Below are 26,911 nucleotides of genomic sequence, written 5' to 3'. Positions count from 1 at the left end.
GGTTCCTAAGAGCACAGTGGCCTCCATAATCCTCAAATGGAAAAAGTCTGGGACGAAGACGGGAGAAGAGCCTTGGTGACAGAGGTAAAGAAGAACCCAAAGATCATTGTGGCTGAGCTCCAGAGATGCAGTAGGGAGATGGGAGAAAGTTCCACAAAGTCAACTATCACTGCAGCCCTCCACCAGTCGGGGCTTTATGGTAGAGTGGCCCGACGGAAGCCTCTCCTCAGTGCAAGACATATGAAAGCCTGCATAGAGTTTGCCAAAAAACACATGAAGGACTCCCAGACGATGAGAAATAAGATTCTCTGGTCTGATGAGACCAAGATTGAACTTTTTGGCATTAATTCTAAGCGGTATGTGTGGAGAAAACCAGGCACTGCTCATCACCTGCCCAATACAATCCCTACAGTGAAACATGGGGGTGGGAGAATCATGTTGTGGGGGTGTTTTTCAGCTGCAGGGACAGGACGACTGGTTGCAATTGAAGGAAAGATGAATGCGGCCAAGTACAGAGATATCCTGGAAGAAAACCTCTTCCAGAGTGCTCAGGACCTCAGACTGGGCTGAAGGTTCACCTTTCAACAGGACAATGACCCTAAGCACACAGCTAAAATAACAAAGGAGTGGCTTCGGAACAACTCTGTGACCATTCTTGACTGGCCCAGCCAGAGCCCTGACCTAAACCCAATTGAGCATCTCTGGAGAGACCTGAAAATGGCTGTCCACCAACGTTCACCATCCAACCTGACAGAACTGGAGAGGATCTGCAAGGAAGAATGGCAGAGGATCCCCAAATCCAGGTGTGAAAAACTTGTTGCATCATTCCCAAGAAGACTCATGGCTGTACTAGCTCAAAAGGGTGCTTCTACTCAATACTGAGCACAGGGTCTGAATACTTATGATCATGTGATATTTCAGTTTTTCTTTTTTAATAAATTTGCAAAAATTTCTACATTTCAGTTTTTTTCTGTCAAGATGGGGTGCTGAGTGTACATTAATGAGAAATAAAATGAACTTTTTTGATTTTGGCAAATGGCTACAATGACACAAAGAGTGAAAAATTTAAAGGGGTCTGAATACTTTCCGTACCCACTGTAGGTCAAACAGGCAGGAGTATGTTCCTCTGTTGTTCTCTGCCGTTTCAAGGCTTCTTTTTTCTACAAAACAGACCCACGCTCATTCATCATATGGAATATTCAAGAGAGGCACTGCCCCCTCCTTTGCACAGGCACACGCACAATTAGACATGCACCCTCCCACTTCTCCATCCTACGCCCCCTTCTCCAAACATTAGGAACAAACAGAGCTCTGTCTTTTGTTCATCTATATAATGAAAGAGACAAGCTATTTTCTTATCCCTCTGCCCCGTATAAGCCCAGTTTGACCCCCGAGGGAGGAGACTGTAGAAAAGGCCTTGAAAAAAAGCTGCCTTCTTATAATCCAATACTTAATATTCACTTCTCTTCATGTAATATTTCTTAGTCCCGTCCCATAATACGGATAAATCATTTTTACATCCAGATTTGAGAGCTTAATTAATGTAAGAATCATGATGGCAGCCATAGGGGAAAAGATTACACACAACCAGCTTTTGCAGCATCTTGGAAACATGCACATTGACTTCTGTTTGAGATTAGGAATAACAGATGCATTGTGTTAAAGTCAGTAGTCGAGTTTAGGAATCTAGTATTTGGAAAAACTAGCAGCACAAGTCTGTAAATGGCAATGTTGGTTGGTACAACCAGTCCACCACTTTGCTCCCAAATAACATCTTTACTCCTAGACGGATTTGTAAAACATTGTTTACCGACTTCCATGTTTCCCGTATGATGCTAAACAGCATGCATGTCACTTTTGTTGTTGCATGTTAGCAAACTGATGTTAACATGTAGCTCAAAGCACCACTGTGCCTACGTACACCCTCACAGAGCCAGTGCCATGGCTGTAGACTCTAAGACTTGTTAATACCACACATTTGTATTAATAATTACTTCCACATCCTTTCACACAGTGCAATATCCTGACTGACCCAGTGAGAAGTGACTGCTGTGAGCTACCCAGGGCAAAGACAGCCTTCGTATCCGAAGGCACTGACCTATAGAAAAAAAATGTTCATGTTCATTCAAGCAACTGATTTTATCCTTGACATTAGTATGTTTTGGCATACAGATTCATAAGGTTTTCCTGCAGTAGTTTATTGCACACTCTGCCACCCAGCCAATGTTCCCTTCTCGGCCTTTGTTGCACACTTTTACCCATCTCTCACTTGTTGCTGATTTCTTTCCAAGCGACGTGTTTTCTTTCTCTTGGTCAAACTGCACCCCAGGAGTTTGACTGAAGTCTTATTCTCTGCTGTTTCAGTCTCCTTTGGTCTCCTCTCTATGTGAATGTCATTCCTATTATGTTTTTAATGATGAATTTTGTGCCTGTAGAGCAACTGTGTTTTTATTAATGGAGACACTGCAGTATCTTAATGGAATTAAGCAGATGTGATGAGTGGAGCACCGGTAAAACAGTCACTGAAGTGGTTCTGTAATCAGACCCTCCACCCTGCATGCTGTCTGTTAACAGATCAAAGAGATGGTATTTTGTCCATTAGACTCTGCTGCTGCACTGTTAGTGGAATGCTGAATAGAATGGATCTGAGCCTTGAGCCATAATCGGTAATGATAGATCTGTGTCGCTCTTCCATTCTATGACAATGGTTTTGTAGCTGCAAGTTATTGTACATTTTTATAAATGACTCATTTTAGATCCTTTGACTGGTGTTCTTCTTCAACATAGACAGGGAGGATATATTAAGTCTTTTTCTTCTAAATATTTCTTTCTGAGTATAGTGAATTTGGAAATTGATTTCCCAGTACTAAAAAGGGGATGACATATGCACAAGTTGATATGAGGTCACTGACTCATTTGCCTTCAGCTACTATGTTCATAATTGCAGATTAGAGCCCACTACCAACATAAAATCATTCCACAAAATCAGCCTACACACATTTTTTTCTCTCTGCTTGGTCTGTAAGCAGGTTTGCGTCTCAGGCAGCAGTACATCACACCATTACAGAGTCATCTTGTGCATGAAAGAACATAAAGACAAAGTCGCTGATGCCTGAAAACAGAGAATAAGCCAACTTATACAATCCCAGTGCCGTTCCTCAGACTTGCAGGCATGAAGAGCTAGAGATATTTGTCTTCAAGATTTAAGGGTTCATTTGACTGCCCTTAAGACAGAACACAATATTGGAGCCTCCCAGCTTTTTGTCAGGATGTATCTTTTGGCCTCTGCTTATTCTTTACATGACAACAGTTTTGTCCACATGCATCAACAGTAAACATCTGTGTATTTCTAATGGTGTCCTTATCTGGAGCATCATTTTCAACAGACTTAAGCTTCACAGGCTGGAATTAGATGGCCCCAAGCCAGTAACTGTGCTTTCTGACTGTACTTTCTAATAGAAAGGATTACTCTACTTTAAGGCAGTCTTTCTGGCTGATGATATATGTGTAACAGAATTGCTTGGATTTTAGAACCAGTGCTGACATGGACTTTGGCAATGTCATTTGTAAATAGTATTTAGGTCTGCAACAGCACTGCCACAGCTTAGCGCCATAATTTGGTGTTACAGTGGGTGTCTTTTGAGGTAACAGTCTAGTAGCTATATTCTCAATGAATGACACAGTCCACAAAAACAGAACTTTTATATTTTGGAATATTATTTGCATTTCATAACCGCCTGCATCTGTGCATATCTTATGTTCTTAAAGTACCAAAGTCATCTTCTTCTTTGCACTCAATTTGAGTCTTTTCTCTCTGTGAGCTGGGTGAAGCTAGTGTCAACTTCCTACTTATGCATCCTGTGGCCTGGTATAATGGGAAAGAACAGCATTTTTTTGGGGAGAGTTCCAGCACTGTGTGACAGAAACTGTATAACGCTAACAGCTGACATTTTGGTTAGACCAGCAAAACAGCAGCTAAGCTCAATCAGAACGACAGTTGGGTATTTTGGATAAGCTTCTTTTGGGAAGGGTGAATTAGAAATCTTGACTACCAAATATTATAGAGTCCTTACAAATCATCCAGCAGTGGCGAAACATGTGTGATAGCTATATTTATTACTTTGTAGGCATAAGCTAAAATGTCATCATAAATATTCCAGCAGCATTTGTATTCTTAAATTAAAATTCAGCAGAAACTATCTCATGACATGACATGCTTTTGTATAGCAGTCAAATGATGAAGGGAAAAAGGAAACATCATGACTCCAAGGATTTTTCCTTCTCCTCTTATGACAGGTACACGCACTCCAGACTTGAGTGTTGGGTGTTGGGTATGTGGGTTTTTGTGCGTGCATGTTGCTTAGTCACTCCATTATTAATGCAGCAGTGTTTTTGTTTGCTTGTTTCTGTGCCACCTGATCCTCCCTTGGGGATGCATTTTTAACAACCCAGGAAAGACGAGACACGTCTTGTGGTTTTTGAGGCTGGTCAGTTGCCACACTATGTCATGATACATCATCCAACCAACCCCCACCCCCCCACCTACTCAATCTGGTCCCCTGCTAATGATATCATCAACGTGCTGCCAGTTTTATTGCAGTAAAATATTGCACAGAACAGTGTCTCATTGACACAGTGTGCTCAGTGTTTGCTATGTTGGTGCTGAGGCGGGCTGCTGTGATGTCACAATGTCTTTGTTTAGAGTGAGTATTAAAATCAACTGTGAGACTGAATTGAGACGAAACACTAGTTCTTAAATTTTTGTCGTGTCTAAAGTAATTTTAGGGATCTGTGCCATGGTAATAATAGGCCAGATCCCACAGAGTGGTTATTATGGTTTTAATATGCTACACTCTCTGCCACATCATGGTCACAGCCTAATGAATTACATACCAGAGCAAGTGGGCATTAGTGCATCATTACTGTTACAAGCAACATGTCATTGCTTTTGTTGTGCTTCATCTGATGCCCGCCTCCCATTCACTGTATATGGCCAAAACATGACATAAAGCAGGGCATTGTCTGCAGTCATTCAGTTGTTTACTATATTCTGCCCCCTTGTCTAAAGCTGGCTTCTTTCTCTCCCTCGCTCTCTGTGTGTCTTGTCCTTTAGTTGGCACATGACTTGGTTTGTTAGTGGGAGTCATGTTGCCCAGTAGTATTGTGCCATAAACAGTGGAATGAAGTGCTTTCTGGAGCTGGCTCCAAAAACAGCAGCTGGAAAAAAGCTGAACTGAGTATTATGATTTTTAATAAACTCTGGATTTAAATCATAACTACTGTACATATGTGAGAGAACATCTTAAAGAAACAGTCTTTTTCTTTCAAAGATTGTAAAGATTGTATAAACGTGTATGAATGCATCTAGTCTGTATGCAGAAGCTGCATCTGAGTTTAAAAAAAGAATTGCTGACTTAGACTGTGGCATTGGCCCTACATGTCAAAAGTCAGTGTCACTTCCTCAGACTAGGGGTGAAGGGGTGTCAAGATGACAGCTTGGTTTGAAGTGACTGTAAAATCATGGATGTTCTCAGTTTCCTTTATATAGAGCTGTGTACTGAATGTTTCTGTTTGTTTTTCTCTTTTCCCACTCTGTCCTCTTTCCATCTCCACTTCTTTATACCTGTCAATCTCTGCCTGTTCCTCCAAGACGTGAATTCATTTCCATCATCAGCAGTTGTCATGTCTTCTCAGCATCTCGCACCTGCCAGCTCTGGCCCAGCGTATGTGTGTGTGTGTGTGTGTGTGTGTGGGTGGGTGGCCTGCCACAGGTACAACTAATGGAATATAAATGTGCTGAGCTGTTGCAGCAGAGAAGACTGTGTGTGTCCGTGTGTGTGTCCGTGTGTGTGTCCGTGTGTGTGTCCGTGTGTGTGTCCGTGTGTGTGTCCGTGTGTGTGTCTGTGTGTGTGTGTGTGTGTGTCAACCTGCAGTTAATTTACTGCAGGTTTTGCAGTAGAAACATTTCTCCTGTGTTTTTCAGTCTCTTACTGTCCTGGGCAGTGTCTACTGTCTGGAAGGTACAGGGCGAGCAGCACTGGCACTGACACAGTGAAGGCCCAGTTTAATATCATCAGAGGCCGTTGGCCTGGCTTGGGCGCCATGCTGTGACATCTTAGGCAGAGACTCAAGCAACCCTGGAGTAAATTACCTCTAGCCTTGCCGGCTCCTCAACTTTGTCCTTTTTTCAATTTCTTTTCATCATTTTTTATATCTGCTGCTGCTCTAAACCATGAATCATATGAGTCACTCTCTTTCTTGCATTGTGTACGTATATTGCCTCTGATCCCCTGTACATTGGGTTCTTGCTTTTCATTTACTCTTCCATTTCCTCATTCTCTTAAAGCTTCCTATATCTCTTCTTATGTCCCTCCATCTGTTCTTTTCTTTTTGTCAGTCCACATTTTCCCTCTCCCCTTTTGCTTCCCTCATCTCTCTCTCTCTCTTTTTTTTTTAAACTTTTGTCCCCTCCAGGCTTATCACCATGTTCTGTCGCTCCGTTTCCCTTTCACCTCCCCTGTGGCTTAGTTGGCCTTTGGCTAATCTAACAGACCTACTGACTAACATGATGTGGCTGAGGGACTGTCATTCCGCAGCATAGCCAGCGAGATGAATCTTGTTTCAGTTCACCACTTATGCATGCCTGCATCTGTGGACATGTACTGTATCTGCAATGGCCTTTCAACTGGCCTGACACACATATTGTCATCATGCAGATACAGGAACACCTGTACACAAACACACACAGTAACACACTTTAACAGAGTGAGCAGGCTCATCTATACTGAAGTCAGTGGCCGGAGTCTCAACAAATGCAGCAAAATCCACAAATGTCTGTAAAAATCCATTTCAGAAGACTCAAACCAAACTTTATCCACCCTCCCACAGGGCCTGGAGATCAGGTAATAAGACTGTAAATGTGAACACCCAAGCAGAACTGCCATCTGGACTTAAACACCAGCAGCTTTGTTGTAAGAGGCTTGACTACTGGCAAAACACAAAATATATGATTTGTAGTGCTAGGGGCATTGATCGGTGTGTTCTTTGAATAAACGCTGCATAAGCAGGCAAAGAGAAGAGATATTGACTGATACAGTGAGGAATGACAAAAAGAGGTTGTCTTTATCACAGTTTGTATATCAAGGCAGAGAAAAGATGGTATGTCTGTCTGTATTTGTATTATTGGGTGGATCAGGATTGAAATGATTGCTGTAACATAAAGATGGCTCAATTTTAATATAATGCTATGATTCCTATGTGCGTTATTATTGTGCTAACCGTGTAAGCAAAGTTTACATCAACCCTGGAGTTCACAAAATAATTACAGGCCTAAGTTTATGATGTTAAATATATGTGACAGCAGTTTTATTTCAGTCGTCCAAATGTGACTTTCTGTAGGCACAACTTTTTTCATCCTAACTAGTGCACTCAGCCTCAAAGAAAGTGCAGACAGTGTAGAAGAATATATTTACATGTAAATGGTATGTTTAATCTTCCACAAGGCAATTTCAGAGAGGCACCACATGCCTGGTGTGCAGCCTCTTCGGTAAAAACTGAATCACAGATGAGCATCATGACCTGCCTTGGAAATTTTTGTAGGTGTTTGTCATGTTCGTATAGATTTCACACAGTTATTAAAGCAGATCAATTCTGAATGCTCTGACATTTCTGTTTCTAGGGAATCAGTGTATTGGGTTATGTGGGTCATCATATTGATATGCATGTTATTATGTTTGGTGGACCTGTCAAGTTTTATCATGTCTTGAGTGTGACCCTAGATGCTGTACAGTCAATGTTATTTTGTGTCAGCTCTGTCAGGTCTTCCCCCATTTGTTGTTGTATGTTTATGGAGACCAAGCATATACAGTATATTTTGTAGTATACTGTTTCAGTTAGCTGCAGTTTAAATGGCTTCTGAGTATAGCTATACTGTATGTGTGCTCATCATGCCTGGTTTTATGTGTTTTGTATTAATGCAGCCATAAGGCGGGTGTATAATACCATGCTGTCACGTTTAAACTCAGTCTCACATCATGATGTATAAAATAATATTCTGTTTTTCTGTCTCTCTGCCCCCTTATCAGTCCCCTTTTACTCCAGAGAACAAGACGACATCGTAGATCCCATTTAAGAAGAGAAATGTGAACATTGTGCTTAACTTATAGCAAACCTAAAAAGGCATCAGGTGAATCAGTATTTGCTCTGGGCTGGCTGACCTTCACATTTCAGCACACTCTGGTACCTCTTTTTATCATTCTATTAGGAAGTGTAGATTTTGAGCTATGTTCTTTCTCTGGGCAGCTTAATATCCATCAAATTAACCGAACATGGCCTTGCCTGGAGATGTATCTGGGTAGTTTCCTTTTAAAGCCAGATAACTGACAGGTTTCTTTATCTTGTGGGTAAATGCTTTCTGTTTGATGGTGCAGTCTGTCTCTGTTTCTCTTTCATTCACTTTTTGCCTACCGATTCTCATTTCCCCTGTGCATGCTCTTTCATTTATCTTGTCACTCTGTTTCTCAGTCACAGTTTCTCTTTTGTCCATGCTTTGCCTTTTCCAGTTCATATGTCTCTCAGATTTTTTTTGAACTCCCTCTCCTGCCCTTTTCTTATCTTTCTCCATCACTGCGCCTCGCCTCCACCATCTCTTCTTCACCGCTTGATTTCTTTCACAAATCCACCCTGATCTGTCCTCATCTGTCTTCCTGACCTCCCCTCTCTCTTTCTCTCTTACTCTCTCAAGTGGTTGGCCCCATGCAGATAGCACACAGTGACTGAGAGGCCATTAGAGAGTGCCATTGACTGCCAGTGGTAGCATCACACCCAGGACATCCAGCACAGGGCAAGTGCTGGGGTTAGCATGCGTCAGAGCGTGTGTGGATGAATATTTGCGTGCGTGCGTGCGTGCGTGCGTGCGTGTGTGAGGTGCAGGCTTGTGTGCGTGTGAGTGTTAATAATGCAGGGCTGTTGATCACACTGAATGACTGATGACAGGGAGGTCATGGCTAGAGCTCACGCAGACTCTCAGAGGAAAGAAACAAAAAGTAACGAGCATCACGCTAAAACAGTGTTCCCAAGCTGTGTGCACTGTCCTTTTAACTGAACGCCATTTACTTACTTTTTTTACTCAAGGTTAAGGTCCTGGTCAAACCCATGTCACTCAGCAGCAATAGCAACAACATGAAAAAAGTATGCTGTGAGTACAAATATCTTGAGTGCCCCAGTAGCTGTGGATCTAGCGGGTATATCATGTGCATGGGCCGCAGTGTGTTTTAGGTCTGGCTGCTGACATGTGTCGCAGGTTTCCCCTGTCTGTCCTCACTCTGTGACCAACTGTCAAATAAAGGCAAATCACCCAAAATATTATAAAAAGTACAAACATCTTGACTGGGATGTTCTTTTTTTTACGCTTTCACTGTTCCAACATTGGTAAAAATATTGTATCTGTCATGACCTTACACAGCTGAGATCTTATTTCATTGCTGAATACATGCATGTCAAGCAGCTAACATAAATCTGGCTTTAGGCTTTAGTCAATACACCTGATGAGCCATTTATTGATCTTTACTAAGTGGTCAGGGTACTGAGGAGCTGGTAGGCAGTGACTGACATGCTCAGTGATGCTATGCTAGAGGTGTTAAAAGGCATCATCTGAGTCCTCAGTGCAGTGTATGACTGTATTTCTCTCATCTAACACTGTTCCAATACATGTGATCACAGATGAGTAGCATGTAGTGTTGTGAATATTGATTGACGTCATCTAGTGAAATGTGTCATATCTCCCTTGAAATCCTTGCTCGTAGAAGACAACACCATGTGGCAAATGTCGGTAGATGCTCCAATTTTAATAATAGCTGCAGTCAGTGTGGGAGAGACGCACAGACAGCTGGGATGGCACGTATATCGTCATCCAGCCTTGTCCCTGCATTCTCACATGTTTACGTATCTGCTTGAACACCTTGCATACTGGTGCGCCCCGTCATTCACCTCTAGCAGCCAGCATTCTGCAGAACACGCACTACTGATGTGACAATTGCATGCACACTGGAGTCATCTTGTCCACAGCTCTCCACCCTCCTTCATCAGTGCAGAGAGCAGTGAGACCATTTAGGAAGAGATGTGAAGTGACGGCTGACTCTTGCAGGGGGGAGGAGAGGATCCTAAGAGGACTACACAGCTTAGAGTAGCAGAAAGGCATCCCTATCCCACATCACCACATATGTTTCTCTAGGCTATAATTTGTGTTTGGATAATGGGCTGATTTGTGGTTGTAGTTGTGGCTTCGCTGTATGGGCCTGTGTTTACAACAGTAAATTTTATTTAGTTGTATAGATAATGCATTGGTTGCAATGGGAACATAAAACTTATTTACTTCCATCTATATTCATAAAGTTAAAGTAGCAGCATTACTCCATTGCCTGCAGAACAACCACTGTTATCATCAAAATATTATAGGTGTCTGTAGGCTTTGTAAACTTTATGTTAAACCAAGACCTGTAAACATCTACATCATATAAATAAAATTAAAGAATCTAGCACCGTGTTGCTGTGGTGGTTGATTCTTTAGAGTCTTTTGAAAGGTTATCTGTCTAATCTGATTTTGCTACCATATTTGATTGTGTGTGTGCCCACTCTGTACTCTTATCTCTTTCTACTTCTTTTCCAGGTGTTCAATACATACTCCAACGAGGACTATGACCGTCGTAATGAGGAGGTGGATCCTGTGGCGTCCTCTGCAGAGTACGAGCTGGAGAAGAGGGTGGAGAAATTGGAGCTCTTCCCTGTGGAGCTGGAGAAAGGTGGGAAAGAAAATCTAAGAATATTGCATCATACCCATTAGACAGAATCCCCTTTATTTTTTTTTATCTAATGTGGTATCCTGCAAAGGTGTTTTATTGCTCTTTAGCGACTTGTCACATTTTACAAGAGGTGATTTTGCACCTTCCCGATGAGGTTTTCCTGTCTTGAAATCCAATATTACCAAAGACTGAAAACAGTGACTTTACATTATAAGGTTTCAGCATCCACTCCCTCTTATGGCAACCTAACAACTTGTGAATAATTAATGCAGGATGGAGATGGAAGAATGCTACATGGAAGGGCAACTCCTTTTTCCTATCTGCTTTTGACGTGACGCCCGACCTGCCTAGAGTACATGTGCCTTGCTCTTCTTCATTAATAAATCAATTGTTGCATTTCAGTGGATTGTTGTACATATCCCCTCTACATATCCCTCAGTTTACTTGATGCCATTTTGAGCTTCAATAATTGAATATATGCTCATTGAAAAGTTACAGTAAGAAATGGATGCCTTTAAAACTACTGTAGCATACCACACAGTGTTAGAGCCACACACGCTTAAACAGAGTGTGTGCTCTTTATATGTTCTTAGATGAAGACGGCCTGGGGATCAGTATCATTGGGATGGGGGTCGGTGCAGATGCAGGCCTGGAGAAACTGGGCATCTTTGTCAAGACCGTTATCGAGGGCGGAGCTGCTGAAAGAGACGGCAGGTGAGAGCTGCAGTCTGATTGGATCACTTCATGTTCAAACATGCACACAATAATTAATCAGCGGTTTTATTTCCTTTGTTTCACCACACCACCCTCTGTCCCTTACAGACAATAAAACACATAAATGCATGTTCTCTCATGTTCGGTACCTGCACCTAGTGAGAGTAGGGGTTCAGATTAAATCTGCTAGAAGAGGGGCTGTCTGCAAGATAAGGGACTTTATGTGTGTGCATGGTTGCTTATGTCTGTTGTATTCTGTGTCAGTTTGAAAGAGTTTGTGCAAAATGAGAGGCTTTTTCTTACAGATTTCCATATTCACCGTGTGTCTCTATCCCTGTCCCTGAATGTCGAGTCTGTCTGTGTCGTGTGGGAGGAACTGTGTGTGTCTGTGTATTATAAAGCTGCAGTGCAGAGTGAACGCTCCAGCAGGGATAGAGGAGATGACAGCTTCCCCAACCATCACTTTATGGTTTTCTGTCACCAAACCAGCAGCTCTACCTTTCAGTGTGTCTGTGTGGTACAAGTCCTCTAATAAACAGATGAAAAAGACATAAAAACAATAGGACCCTCAGCTTAATGCAGTATAAGAGCAATAATTAATGTAACCTCTGCATACACACTGGAAACTATATTACACTGGGGTTTTTTTGTGGTATGTGTAGTTTCTCCGGGGATTATTTTTTTCTTTTGTGTAGCCAGCGCTGCTGTTTTCACAAACACATGAGAGTGAGATTAGTTCCAATGTAGTGAGCAGAGAAATGGAAGAGAGTGGTAGAGAGAAATAAACAAGAAAGAGTTTGTTCGAAAGAAAGTTTGATCCTGTTCTAGGATTACAGTTGCACTGACTCCAAAAAGTCTCATTTCTGTCAGTGTGTAGCAGATGTTAGTATGAAATGTTGAAAAAAAATTGGCTGAGTCAGTAGATTTGCTCCGTTATATAAATTGAACAAGTTTGAAAAGTTTGTTTTTACTTTTCAATTCTCTCACTTTATTCAAAGTAGTAGCTGAATATAAATACATTTACAGTTCTGTCAGATTCAACTTTGATCCAATTTGCTACTGGCCTTTCCACAAAAGGAGAAATACTTCTTCTGACTTCTTTTAAAAATGTTTTGATATTGAAGTTGAGCTTAGTGAGGTGCTCAAACATTATATTGCATGATTGGAGCCTCTGTTAGATGATTGAAACAGGGGCCATCGTGATTTCTCAATAAACCTTGATCACAGTGCGAGACAAATAAACAGAAGAGTCACAGTGTTAGTGTCTTGATAACAATAAATATTGGAAAGTGTGGACACATTCATTTGCCTTCTAAGTACACATACACTCAGGGGAGGAGTCATTAGCTAGAATGTAATTTCCTACTGTCATTACGTTTCCAGCTATAGTTTCTCTCTTGCTGAGTCAGACTTAATGGTCTGACTCACACTCTCAGGCAGACTGATAGATGGGCTTGGCTATGGCTCGCTTATGTGTGCACTAAAGGTGAGATAGGTTACAGGTGTGTTTGTGTTGTGGATCACTTCCATTAACTACCATCTTCCCTTTGTTGTTAGTTTGTGTTTTTTTCCCTGCTGTCTTTGCTTGGCAGCTGTATAGCAGCCAGCCTTAACCATAGCCAGCCAGATTAAGATGTTTGAAGCTGCGACGGTCAGAAATGAATCTTGAGCAGCTGACAGACAGACAAACAGCATACTTTCTGTCTGCCCCGCAGACTGATGCGTCTGTGTGCATCTAAATGGCAGCTCTGATTGATGTGTTGGTTGTCACAGTCATGTAAAATCCTGCTCTGCAGCTGGTTTGTGTTGTGACACACAGAGAGGAGCTGAAAAGACACTAGTTACTGCTGTTGTGGATGCAGCCATCAGGGCTTGTATTTGAGTTTAGGTTTACAGGATTTTTATTTTTTTTTCACTCATGTGTTGCAACAAGAAAACACTGCCAGTTTGGGAATTGAACTGTTAGGGGCCTAGTGTTTTTGGAGAAAGAAAGACTAACTCAGCCTATGCTGCATTGACTTTGACCACTCTTTAATTAATCTGTCTCTTGCAAGTCCCTTAACTTTATGGAAGTGTAATTCTAGATCACTTGAGTACTCTAATAATAAATATCCCTAGAATAGGTTGAAATCTAGTCCTTACCTTTACCTTTACACCTTTTTACCTTTTTTTTGTTTTTTATTTGGGCTATGGGTAGATTTTGAAATAGTTTGAGGCAATGTCATAATTCTCCAGAGTAGTTGTGCTGGTTTGATTGGACTGTTTTATAAAAAAGAAATATGATAGTTGGACATAACTAAGGCATTACTAAATTGTGTTCATAGATATTTACGAGGTTGGTGGAGGTCCTGTGTTTTTTGCAGGGGCCTGTACACTGGAGACCAAAGAGGTTTGCTGTATACAAAATAGTACAGTATGTGTGTGCCTTCAAGCAGTGAAGCATTACAACAGTATGTTGCAAAATAGTATGTTGAAAAATAATAAGCGAAAAAACATTAAAAATTAATATTTAGAATCTTTTTAGTCTGTTTTTTTATGCAAATATCTAAGTAGATTTATAGCATATTTACCAGGGGTGTCTCTCAAGTGATTTTTTTTTTTCACAATTTCCATGAATATTCAGTAGTTTCATTTCAAGTCAAAACCTTAGCTGACCTCTCATTATATCCAGAGCAGAAAATGTTGGCTGTGCTGTGGCCCAGGATGAAATGCTTAGTTGGCCCCTATGTCCTTGTTAGCCCTTCTAGTTTGTTTTGAGCCTCATCTCTTTTGTCTCTTGGTTAGGCAATAGTCTGGAGCTATCGCAGTGAAAATGTGTGACCGCAACAAAGTCTGGCACTGTTGTAATTTTGAAAATAACTGGAGTCTGCATGATATAGTCCATTTTGTTTGTCTCTCTTGCCTGCTGTAGTAATTTCCTACATTATATATAATGTATTTTGATGTCTACTTCTACTTTGTAGTTTACACAGTTGTTTTCAACAACATGAAAACAACTGTGGGTTACATGCACACAAGAATCACTAGTAAATCAAATAAAGTCATTTTTACACATTGTAATTTTATACAAGGTGTTGAATGATGCACTTGTGTGTGTGTGTGTGTGTGTGTGTGCACGCGCGCCTGCGTATGTGTGTGTGTGTGTGTGTGTATGTGTGTGTGTGTGTGTGTTTGTCAGAATCAAGGTGAATGACCAGATTGTGGAGGTGGATGGGACCAGTCTGGTGGGTGTCACACAGAGCTTTGCTGCCTCCGTCCTCAGGAACACATCAGGAGTGGTTCGGTAAGACACACGCTCACACACACTACACATACCACCTGGGAGCTTGGGAGTCCTGCACAGTATCTTAGTTGTTCCTAGAACTGCGCTCTTCTGGACAAATGTTTTCAGATGTTCCTGGGATCTGATGGAGCCACTGTCCCAGTTTGGGGGTCACTGATCTGAGTTTACCACAGGGACCACTGTTGCCTTCCCTTTCCACATCTTTTCTAGCTCATGTTTCTCATGTTCCTTCTCTCTGATGTTGCTATCACTTGGGAACGGGAACATCTATCACTATGGCCTTGTTCTCCACTAATGTGTCCCGTCGATTAGCCATTACCATTTTGCCAATCTGGACGTCACACATGATCTTAGTCTGGTTGTTCCCATCCCCTTTCAGGAGCGTTTCCCATTTTGACATTGGGACTTCCAGCCAACACTGGGTGGGTACCTGATGGTTATTGTACACTATGCTGGCCACTTGGTTGTGGTCCGTGCTGATGCAGGTTCATGGGACTGTAGCCAGCTATGCTGGATATGGCTGCAAGGTGAAAACTGAAAAGAAAAATTGACTCCAAGGTCAGTCACACCATACATCACTTTTCAAATGAAAGTGAGAGCCATGGAAGAAGACCCAGGAAGAGCCCACTTTTAAAAGAGAAACATAAAAGCCTGATGGGAGTTTGCTAAAACGCATGTTGACAAGGCAGAGTGCTGAGTGAGTGTCCTCTACACAGATGAAATAAAGTGAGAGCTTTTTGATACGTCACTTCAACTAAAAAAAAAAAAGACTTATTTTGCATCTGGTACAGGTTTCCTTGAGTCTGTCCAAAGCACAATAAAATGAAAGGATTATCAGGGCAATGTGGAGAAACATAATATATATCATAACAGTACAGAGAACAGAAGAGAAGAAAACAATGGGGTGTTCTTAAATGGCTTGTTATGAGTCCAGATCTTAATTTCCATTGGCTCTCAGCCCTAAGAACCAGACTACCATCATTCACTTTCAGACATAATGACCTGAAGAAAAGAATCACTTTTCACTACCAGTGCACTCTGAAACTGTGGATTCTGTTCATACTGCTGTCAGTGCAAAACTGTTGATTTTTTTATTTTTTATTTTTTGGTGGACCCCTTAACTTCACTTTTGAATATGAGATGGGTGAAGATATAGGACTGGAACTGTTTTTGACAGGGGTCCCCTCAGACCAGTGGGCAGCATCTACTACACACACACACACACACACACACACCATGGCAGGAAGGCTTTGATTTGGAAAGCCAGCTGTGTGATCCTGTCATCTCAGATTTCGTTTGTTTCTTCCTCTTGTCTTTCTTGTCTTCTGCATTGTCTGTCATTTCCACCATCTCTCCTTCCTTACCCCTTTTTTAACTCTTTCTCTCAGTCACTGTCCCACTTTCTTCCTCTCCCAATATCTATTGTGCTGCTTTTACATCTCAACATTTCTGTGAAGGCGTTTAGTCTCTGCCCTGCTAACTGTGCTACGTCAGCCCACCTGTAGACACACTACACCATGATAAAACACCTATTATATATATATTAAATAAACCAAAGGCTTTAGTGTGGTTTTCATCCTTAAACCTTTTCTGTGTCTGGTGGACACAGAAAAGGTTGTATTAAAAGAAGACAAGCAGGTGGCTGAATGAAGGCATGTACAGTGGTGTCAGAACAGACTGTTGGCTGGACTGATGCTGTTTGCTGAACCAATATTGACATTGAGGGTTTTCCAGGATGTGACACTTTAGATAATGTGACCTTGAAAAGTTTCCAACTCTCTCATGTCTACTTGTCTAGCAGGTATACATCAATTTGAGAAGCACAATAAGTGTTATACTTGAACCAGTCTCCTAATGATCTAGAATTACACAGATTAACTTACAAGATAAAAAAAATCAAAATGTAAACATGCAAGTGGTGATGATAATTGTTCCTCTTTGCTGGTATTTCTATTAGAATTGGGAGACCTTTTTTTCAGTCTTCACCCTCTTTCTTAAATCCTTCTCCATTATGTGTCACTCCACCACCTTGTCCTCAACTGTAAATCCTTCCAGAGGTTTTATGGCCCATTTTTCTAGATTTAGCATTTTATCTATATTTAACCTCAGGTTCCAGCATCAACTCATCCAGGTTTTTAGTCTGAAGTCTCCATACTCCCTTATATTTATAAAAAAAAAACTTTTAAAAGCCCTGTGATTCAGACTACTTGGGGAAGGAGAAAAATGCACATAAATAATGATATTAGATTCATACCCTTGTTTAAATTATGGATGATGGCTGCCAAATTTAGATTAATTTTAGCCCAAAAGGCTTGATGGAACTTAAATGGCAGTCATGGTTGACATGAGTTTATAGATGGTTTTGCTTTACAAAATATTTTCTATTCCTATTCTATAAATCATGCTCCTGCACCATAACATATATTTTAAACAAGACTGGTTTAGGGTACCCTATGTCTGTATTAATGGGAGTAGATGAGATCAGTAGAGACATTTTCTGCAGTTGAACTGAAGCAGGTCTGTGTGTGGCAGTCTCACAACAGCAGGAGGCAGGGAGGAACCAAGCTTGAGGAGAAAGGCTGTTTCCAGGTCAGCTGCTCCTCGCTGCTGTCCACAGGCTTCTTCTATCTACCATAGCAAGGGCCCTATCTGTCTTTTCTTTACTTACTTTCTCTCACTGTCCTGCCCTTCAGGTTTTTTTTTTACATGTGGATTATATACACCTTTCTGCTGATGCCTAAGGCCTTTTCTACATTGCCTTTAGAACTGTATAACAGAGCTCTCAGGAACTGAATTCACTTCAGGAGGCAGAATCTCAAATTCATATGTACACATAATTATAGGGTTGTTACTAGGTTGGAGACTTCCTCGAATATTTTAGAGAAATACTTGTTTGGTTTTAACAGGATGATGATAATTAAAACACACTTGATATTATGGATTTTCTTTTGATTGTTAGTTCCAGTATTTGAAGTTCCAGTTTTTCTGTTAGATTTATGACGTAAACTATGTAAACAAGGACAACACCTTGTCAGTACTGACAAACACATATATAAATATAAATGGACGCAAGTTTTTAGTGCAAACTCAGTGTTCGAGGAAGTGATTGCATTTTTTTTAATGTGATTTTTGCTGTAGTTAGATCCCATGTGGAACTACAGTGGTTAGCAGTCAGTTGCTTGTAGGCACAGCCTGTGGCTTTCTCTGTCTACTACCATGCCAGACTAATAACAGGCTGCCTGGCTGAGCTGACTGCATTAATGTGTGTACACCGTGTCCCAGCCCTGCCCTGATACCTCAGCAGATATTGCTGCTATTGCTATGTGGCCTTGGCTGATCTCACATATTGAGTTTTGGGGATTTCTCTGCACAAATACACCTCACTGTAAGACTGAAAGACAAAAATTAGGTAGGAAATGTAGGAAATAACACATGCCTGTGGATTACAACTATCAAATAATTGTGCAATTTTCCTGTATGTCTAAAATATGTGAAAAAGATGCGTGTTCATAAACATTTTTCATTTATTTAAAAGTGCTGTTTCTCCTGTTTTTAAACTTATATATCTAAAGTAGTCTAATTAGGAAAATAAGGAAATAAGTTTAGACAAATGTAAATGTACGTTTTTTTAACTGTGCAGTAATGTTTTTGTGATCACTGGCTAGCTGACTGTGTGTCTGTCTGTTGCTGCAGGTTTTTGATTGGTCGGGAGCGTCCAGGCCAGCAGAGTGAGGTGGCCACTCTGATCCAGCAGACCCTGGAGCAGGAGAGGAGACAGAGAGAGCTGCTGGAGCAGCAGTACGCCCACTATGACGCTGATGATGATGAGGTAATGACCAGACACAGCCCAGGCAGCCATATAGGATAGAATAAGAAATTGAGCTTACACATGCTATATGAAATGATGTCATTTATGGACAAGAGTGTGTGATGATGCCGCTTAATCCGAGTAACAGAACTTACATTAATTAAACTCATTATATGTCAATATATTTGGAGTGCATCTGCTGTTGGTGTGCATTGTAAAAATTAGGCTTTTAGGTGTCACTTAATGTAAATCTGTTTCCTTCTCATGACAGTTAACTGGAGGTTTTAGCTTATTATCTCCATAAAACTGACTGGCAGAGGGCTTTGATGCTGGTACACTCTGTCACAGACACACACACACACACACACACACTAAGAGGCATGTGAGCTTTAGTCCTAGAAAGCATCATTCAGCATTTCCCTCCCTGATTCTGCTGCTTACTCACTGCACTTCTAATCTACCAGACACTGAGTTCAAGGCCCTGCAGCTCACGCTCTGTCTGCTAATACAAAAGTTTATATTACAGTTTTTAAGTACAGAAGTCGGAGAACCACATTACAAAGCAAGGCTGGAAATCAGCCACTGAGGACGGCCTCATTATGCAGGTTGATTTAAATACACAAAAACCATCTCTCCTTTTGTTTTCTTTCTTTCATTATTTCAGAGCTCGGATGAATAATGAGAGTGCAGCTTGAGATTTGTGAATGGTCATCCTGTTTCACAGATCCCCAGAAGGGCACATAAAAATTAAATTCGGATTGTTTTAAAATTGTTAATCCATACACATATTACAGACTGCTGTAAAAGCATGCTTATAATCAGTCATTGTTGGGCACCAACACATCCATAACTTCTGATGTAACAGCTGATAGGGTAAATAATTGCAAAATGAGTATAAAGATCTGTGGGACAATAAAAGGAGCTCATTAATATTAATATCCCTATAAATATTCAAACAAGTTTTCACCAGGGAGGGGAGGGGAAGGAGGAGGGGGTGCTCACCTACACATGTGCCGGCCCATCTGTCAGCAGTTAAATGCAAATGCATATATGGGAAACATAAACATTTTGATATTTAAGCTTAAAAAAAAAAGATTGTTTTACCAAATTAAAGTAGCGGTGAAATCACAGTTAATTAGTTTTTGCATTTTCTTTATATGTTTTTCTTGAAATTCGGTCAAAATTTGCATTAGATTTGGATAGAACCCAAGTTTTTAATGAATTTTGCTTTTATTGATGCATCAATTTTTCTACCTCAGCAAAAAAAAAAAAAAAAAAAAAATTTTAGTGACATTTGAAGATTCTCTCTTTTTCTTTCTGGTGCTTCCACTTAGGTTTGTTATGTGCAAATTGAAAACACGCAGAAATTGGTGGATAGGTCTTGAGTGCTCTTCCTCCTGGATAAAGGAGTGATCATCGCCCTTGGCCCCTGTATTATGTGAGAGTTATGTCAACATTATACTCATATTAGAAAGTTATAGTGTGGTGCACCCTCTGAGCTTCAGGATTTCTCCTTAAATCATGCCCTCCTCTCCTGATTATTTATGCATGTGCTAGGAGAGGATGCATTTTCTGTATGCAAACTGGTGTTTGACTGTCCTTGCTTGCGTTCAATTGTTAACTCCACCTTCAGTAAATTGGACCTTAATCTAGAATGCTGGTACCATGGCAACAAAAAAGCGTATTATGGTAATGGTACTCCGTGTTGGCCAAACAAGCAAACAAATCAGGCGCAAGCACCATTATCTGGGAGGGAGATGGATAGATGGTAGTGCAGGGAAAGAGATGAGAGGATATAGCCCAAATGATGAGAATAGAGATAAGACTCTGTGTGTGTGTGTGTGTGTGTGTGTGTGTGTGTGTGCGCGCACCTTGTATTACTCACACTGTGGGAACTTGACCTTCCTCATGATGACCAGATGCTGGTCGCCTCCATGTCAATGTTATGTTGTGTTATGAAAATTTTTATTTACACAATAAATATTACCTGTGTTAATTCTATACACTGTTATCTGCTGTCTAATACAATAAAATGTATATGTGGAAAGTGATTAAATTAGATTAATGATAGGAATAAGCAAAGCTAAATAGAATAGGATATTGCATAATGTTAAGAGACAGATGTTTTTACAGAGGTGCTCCACTGGACACATCAAGCTCTATTGGTCACCAGCCAAAACTTCACCAACTAATCCATTTAGCCTAAGGGTTGATGCCAAACTTATATTATACAGTCACTTTAGAGCCGTAAAAAGTAAACTGTCTTACATATAGGCAGCATAATGGCCTTTGTTTATGTCAAGCTGCATAATTTTGTATATTTTAATCGTGTTCTGTCTTTTAGAGCTGCAATAATATTTTGTGATTTTATTAGTCAGAGATTATTTTCTAAATCCTAAATTGCTAACATCTAGAATTAGCTTTATTAGAGACTCCTATAAGCTGAAACCTCAATAGATTTGGCCTTTAACCTACTTGTACTTGAGGTGAGATGGTGACTAATGTTAATAATGATTATTATAAATATGAATAGAATATGCCAGCACAACTCATCTCGTGGCTTATTTTCACAGAAATTGGCTCAGCAGCCTGTCGAACAAGTTAACTTTTCACAAAGTTTTGGGCTGCTAAGTGGATTACCTAAATGTTATATAACCAGAAACATTAAAATAGCATTACTTATGCAAAATAGAAAGTCAAAAGATGGAGTCAAAAGATGAGCAAGAGGAAAATGGAAAGGAGTTTCTGGTCTCATTGGCATGCAATGTGCAGCAGGTAGAACAACGTAATGCTCAGTATCATTTTACTTTGTGAGAACGTCAAAAAATAAAGCTTGCTTTTCTCCCTCCATGGAATAGAAATGTATAGTACACAGAGTGATAACTGATCTATTTGCTCTTGAGATTCACACTTAAATTATTCTTTTAAATTCAACATTTGAAACAAAGGGTCCTTGATTTGTGAGGTAGTGTTTTACAGTGTTGCTGACTTTGCACTTTCTCTAAAAGCAAACAGGAGAATACGCCACTGATGACGAGGAGACGGGGACGACCGTGGCAGGCGAGGAAAAGAGCATCGAGGTCTTTGACTTGCCAGAGACAGAAGACATCTTGTCTCCCTCAGAGTTAGATGCCACTAAACTTTACCAGAAGTTCAGAGAGGTAAACCTACAGCTCAGCCTTTACTCATGTATATCCTATTGTGGAGATTATGTGACTGATGGAGCCCAGTACATTTTCTCTGCCAGTACTTTGAAGAATAAATACCCAAACACCCATTAGAATAGCTGAGCCACAGAGAAAAAAAAGAGTAATTCAATTAAACATCAAAAGATATTAGCACAATAGAGTCTAGCACCCCTGCTTTTTTGGCAGACTTGTATTCTTTTGTCAAGATCTAAGATCCGCTTACCCTCCCTAAATCTTAATCTGGATAATTAGAGATATGAATTCTTAAGGGATGCTCATTACATCTCTAATTATCTTTGGTTTGTTAAAACCTACAGGGAAACAGAAAGCGCTAACACTTGATTCGATTTCTATCCTGATATTGCCAAGTCAAACAATCAGTCTTCAGCAGTAGAAACCCATTAGTTGAGCTTTTGCTATCATCAATAATAAACTACTGGACAAGAAATGAGTTGACTGATAGTTAACTAGTTTATGCTTTTTAGGCTGCTGAGAAGCTGGTAATATTGATTATACACTCCAGCACTGTTTTTGGGACCATAACACTTCAGCCTTTCTGTAGATTGCCATTGTAGCTGTGTGACACATTTAACAAATGACTTCAGCTGCACCACAGGCACCACAAGGGAGTGAAACTATAATGCAACCCCTGTTCTCAGGCTTTATGCATTTGCTCTATTTTCCCATTTATTCCTGTATCTAGACCTCACACTTCCTATTGCATAGCATTTACCTTTTCATTTAAAGGTCTCTCCTTTTTGTTGGCTTTTACTCACCCAAGGAGAAAAGACACCAGACAGAATGGAGAGAAATAGGCATGAAAAACTACATGGAACAATGTGATGATAAAATATTTCTTTTAACATGTTTGTAATGTTACAAATGATAAGATTTCAATAATATGATTGACCTTAATAGTTTGGTAAGGATGATTAATTATTAAACATTGTGGTTGTCTATACTTGTGACTTAGATAAAGCTCAGATCACATTTTAGAACTGATTTATGCAGAAAAGTAGATAATTACAAAAGGTTTGAGTATGTTTTCTTGTCACTTTAGCTCTTAGTGTTGCCCTTATTATTTCTGCTTCACTTAGAAGTTTCATTTGCCATTTGTCTGCATCTAAATGACTGCTCATTTCAATATCTGTCCAAAACTCTTTTGTTGCTCTCTATCCATCTAACATTACATTTTAAAATATATCCAAGACTTTTTGTTCCCTCTTCAGAATTTATGTAAGAGTTTTAGACATTACACTGGGAAAAATGAAAATTATTTGTGTGATTGTAATAATTTTTAGATTTAATGTTTATCTCTAGCCTCTGCTGGACTCTTCTCTGAGTGTGTGCGTCAGTACTAGAGCTGGGATGCTGTCAGCAGAGGATGGGGTTGGTCCGTCACTCTATCGACAGCACAGAGAGCCTGTGCAGCCATGCATTTGATTATCTGACTGCCTTCTCTTCTCTTTCCTTGTCTCCACCTCCTCTCCCAACAGCTCCAGATCAAACACACAGTGACTGAGGCTGAGATCCAGAAGCTTAAAAGCAAGGTAAGAAATTAAACCTGTCGGGGCTCGGGCCGGCTGTGGGGGAAAACAACAGAAGTTTGTTAGCTTTCAAGCAATTTGGAAATGAATGTGGGACTAGTGTCAGGTAAGCAAGGGGAGCAGGGTTTCATGCTTTGGTGGGAAAGTATTAGTAAAAGACTTTAAGGAAACGTATTATTTCTGCTCAAACAGGTGTCCAAGCTGTCTTATAAAAATAACTTCCTGTAATAGGCTAAAATAGTTGCCATTCATTTTTCCACTAAACTTCTTTTAGCTTAGCTCACTATTGCAGGTGTGTGGATAAAGTGGGAAAGTAAACAGCATTTTATTGCATTTTCAGTGCAATCTGAAATCTGTATGCATGTGTATCTGTGTTTAGGGTTTAGGTACACATCTGAAGGACGTATATGAACTATATGCTTTTACAAATGTTAATGCTATAAATTAATATGTTTTAAATTGAAGTAATCAAATCAAGCAGTGTCTGAAAAGCTTTTTAAGGAGTAATATTACATATTTTTAGAGGGAAATAAAATAGTGAATTTGTGTTCTAAATATAGACTTTAGTTGCAGAAATACATCTACCAGTGCTTTGGTCTGAGCATATAAGCTTGTGAATATGATAAAACTTTTATTTCCAATTACAATGTTATTTTCATTATGTAATACATTATCTAAAAATGAACTAGATTGTCATGCTAAAAGTTTCTGTGTTGTAAATAAGGCTGTGTTTTTCCTGATCCAGTTGGCCTCAGTGGAGCGGGAGAAGCAGCGCTGGGAGAAGGAGAAGAGTCAGCTGAAGGCCAGCATCGAGGAGAACAAAGAAAGGATGCTGAAGCTGGAGAGCTACTGGATTGAGGCGCAAACCCTTTGCCACACCGTCAACGAACACTTAAAGGAGGCGCAGGCCCAGTACCAGGCTCTGGAGAAGAAATACAACAAAGCCAAGAAACTCATCAAAGACTTCCAACAGAAGTGAGTGAACCCCTGGTTTAGCTTTTCATCCTCGCCTGTGATCTGAGAATGAGAGAGGAATATATATTAACCATCACCTCGAATTTAAAGAAAGGCATCTTAAATTTTTCCTGTCAAGTAATATGGCAACGCAAAACAACTGATTCAGCCAGTTTTTTGCATTTCTGGCTGTTACAGTGGGTGTTTGATTCCACCACTAGGTGGCTCCAAAAAAATTCAGATGCTATTTATTGTGGCTTTGATCTAAGGAGAAAACTGCTAATATCCCTTGATTACTTCTAGACGGACTTCAGATTCAAAGCACAACAAGCCTGACGTTTGAAAAATTCTGTCTTGTCACCTCCATAAAGTTCTTTGAGAGCAGACCTATCTGTTACCACACACAGCTGATTGTTGCTGACAGAGGGACTCAACAGCTTAGAATAAAACATAATTTACATGTCAAGTGTAACTCCACCACTTGAACCATTTATTAATTGAGGTCAGTGCTTCGAGCGTGCCAATGAATGTACACTTTAAATAATTGTAGGTATATTCTTTTATTAATGCTTTTACAGGTGCCGTCACAGTGAACAGACAAAAGCAAATCTACTGCAGTTTTATCTGTGAGGTAGAGCAGGCCTTGTGATAGTCCGTTACAACATTAAGAGCTGGGTTTCCATTCTTACGCCATATACTGTATCAGTCCTGCTTTTGCTTTTCAGTGCACTGATCTCTCAGTCCAATCCCATCACAACCTCTGCTACTCTGCTCCAGTCTGACTCCCTCTAATTGGCTGTGGCCCTGCAGGATAAATGGAAGCTATATGATGAAACAAACTCTCCACGGTGATCTGTAGCAGAGGACTGAGCTGTCGAGGAGAGACAGTGAGATCCCAGACCAAGGGCAAAGCAGACATCAAGAAATGGCTGCATTTAGTATTCTTAGGAATGATTGTCTTTTTGGTTGTAGTTCATTATTGTGTGTATGTGTCTGTGTTCACTTTGAGCAGCAGAGCCAGAGAAATGAGTCACACTGATATCCTAAAACAGTTTTGGCCCTCTTGAGCAAGATACAGGCGACACACACACACACACACACACACACACACACACACACACACACACACACACAGACACAGAAATCCCTGTATTAACAACATATTACCTCACCCTCCCCCTATCCTGCTCTTGCCCACCAGAGAGGTAGTGTTCATCCAGAAGGAAGATGCGGAAAGAAGGCGACTTGAGGAGGCTGAGAAAGCTCACCTGGCTGAGATCCAGGGACTGCAAGTCAGGGTACACTGAATCTTTTTAATCTTATTCTGTCCATCTCTCTGATTACTGCATACCTTTCTGCTGTTCAGTGGTTCTGTGTCTGCAAATGACAGAAAAGTCCCTGAAGTTAAAATAAAAGAATGAACACTACAGGTCCTTTCTGTGCTAAAGAACCAACAAGAGTTTGGGGTTTTACACAGCTCACATGAGAAACAAGCAATTTAGCAATTTGTTGTCCAGGGGACTGTGGCTGGTTCTTTTGTCAAACTCTGTATTGATTTTCTACTTTCTTGTCTTAAAACACAACAATTGTATTTGTTGTCTTCAACACCCATGCAGCTGAATGGGTAGTCGACTCGACCGTCCCCCACCATTATTCTTCACACCAAACACTTGTTCTTTCATTGCAGTGCGTCGTGAAGGGTGAATGGTGAAGTGTGGCACAGGCAGGAGCAGAGAGAAAACAGTATCATTTAAAATTTCAGTCATCAACAACACAAAATATTTATGCTTTAACTGCACTGACATGTGGCTATATAAATGTACTGTAGATTCAAATATATGATTTGTGCATTTTTATGTGCACTTGGTCAACTGTAGTAAGAGCGTAGCATTTGAATGGATTCAAAAGATGAATTATTCACTGCTCACCATATAGCGCACTTATTTCAGTGCTGTAAAGCAGTTGTTATAATAAGGCTAATTGACATTGATTTGTTCCTCCACCCCTACAGATTGCAGCATTGGAGTCTGAGCTGATGCAACTGATGAAGCAGAATGGCCTCCAGGTCAACAACAACAACAGTAACAGTGCTGAGAGGCTCGGCGCTCAGCAGCGCAGTCCGAACAGGGCTCCAGCACAAGCCAGAGGTCTGTTTGTGGGAATCATAATTATGTTGTTTCTGATTTAAATTAATAGATTTTCATTTTTACAAATACAATTATTCATTTCCTTGCTGAGCATCAGATGAGAGGATCAATACTGCTCTGAAGTCTATTTGTTCAGACCAAATCTGGAGCCAGTCTGTCACCTTGCACAAATATTGTAATAAGGGTCAAATGACTGTAACACATTCCTAAAGCTACTAATCTGCATGTTGTACATCTTGTTTAATTCACACCATAATCCAAATGTATGCACAAATTGTGGTTTTACAGTGAGTTACTGGCAGAAGTTTGTCTTGGCTGGGTGCAGTGACTTCTTAGAGCCTCCAATTGTTACCAGTTTCTTTTTTTTTTGTTTCACTTCAGTACAGATGGTGTAAATAAAGTAATAATAATAAAGTACCTAGAGAGGTTGTTTGTCCTTAAGTTGACTCATGATTCACCTCAACAACACTG

At 40.4% G+C, this 26,911-nt stretch overlaps 1 protein-coding gene across 5 annotated transcripts in view; it reads left to right on the top strand.

The window, feature by feature from the left end:
- Positions 1–26,911, top strand: part of ppp1r9a (protein phosphatase 1, regulatory subunit 9A) — a 44,004-nt gene that overhangs the window by 8,936 nt on the left and 8,157 nt on the right. For all 5 annotated transcript variants that reach the window (XM_026300086.2, XM_026300085.2, XM_026300083.2 and 2 more), the window contains exons 3-11: positions 10,667–10,799; positions 11,393–11,513; positions 14,692–14,796; positions 18,490–18,625; positions 21,613–21,765; positions 23,289–23,342; positions 24,085–24,314; positions 25,495–25,591; positions 26,305–26,440. In XM_026300086.2, coding sequence (XP_026155871.1) covers positions 10,667–10,799; positions 11,393–11,513; positions 14,692–14,796; positions 18,490–18,625; positions 21,613–21,765; positions 23,289–23,342; positions 24,085–24,314; positions 25,495–25,591; positions 26,305–26,440 — 1,165 coding nt within the window. The remainder of the gene's footprint in view (positions 1–10,666; positions 10,800–11,392; positions 11,514–14,691; positions 14,797–18,489; positions 18,626–21,612; positions 21,766–23,288; positions 23,343–24,084; positions 24,315–25,494; positions 25,592–26,304; positions 26,441–26,911) is intronic.

This window comes from Mastacembelus armatus, chromosome 11 (genome assembly GCF_900324485.2).
Source record: "Mastacembelus armatus chromosome 11, fMasArm1.2, whole genome shotgun sequence".
In the NCBI taxonomy this organism is placed as follows: domain Eukaryota; kingdom Metazoa; phylum Chordata; class Actinopteri; order Synbranchiformes; family Mastacembelidae; genus Mastacembelus; species Mastacembelus armatus.
The sequence above is the reverse complement of the archived record's forward strand: the minus strand, read 5'-3'. Positions and strand labels throughout refer to the sequence as shown.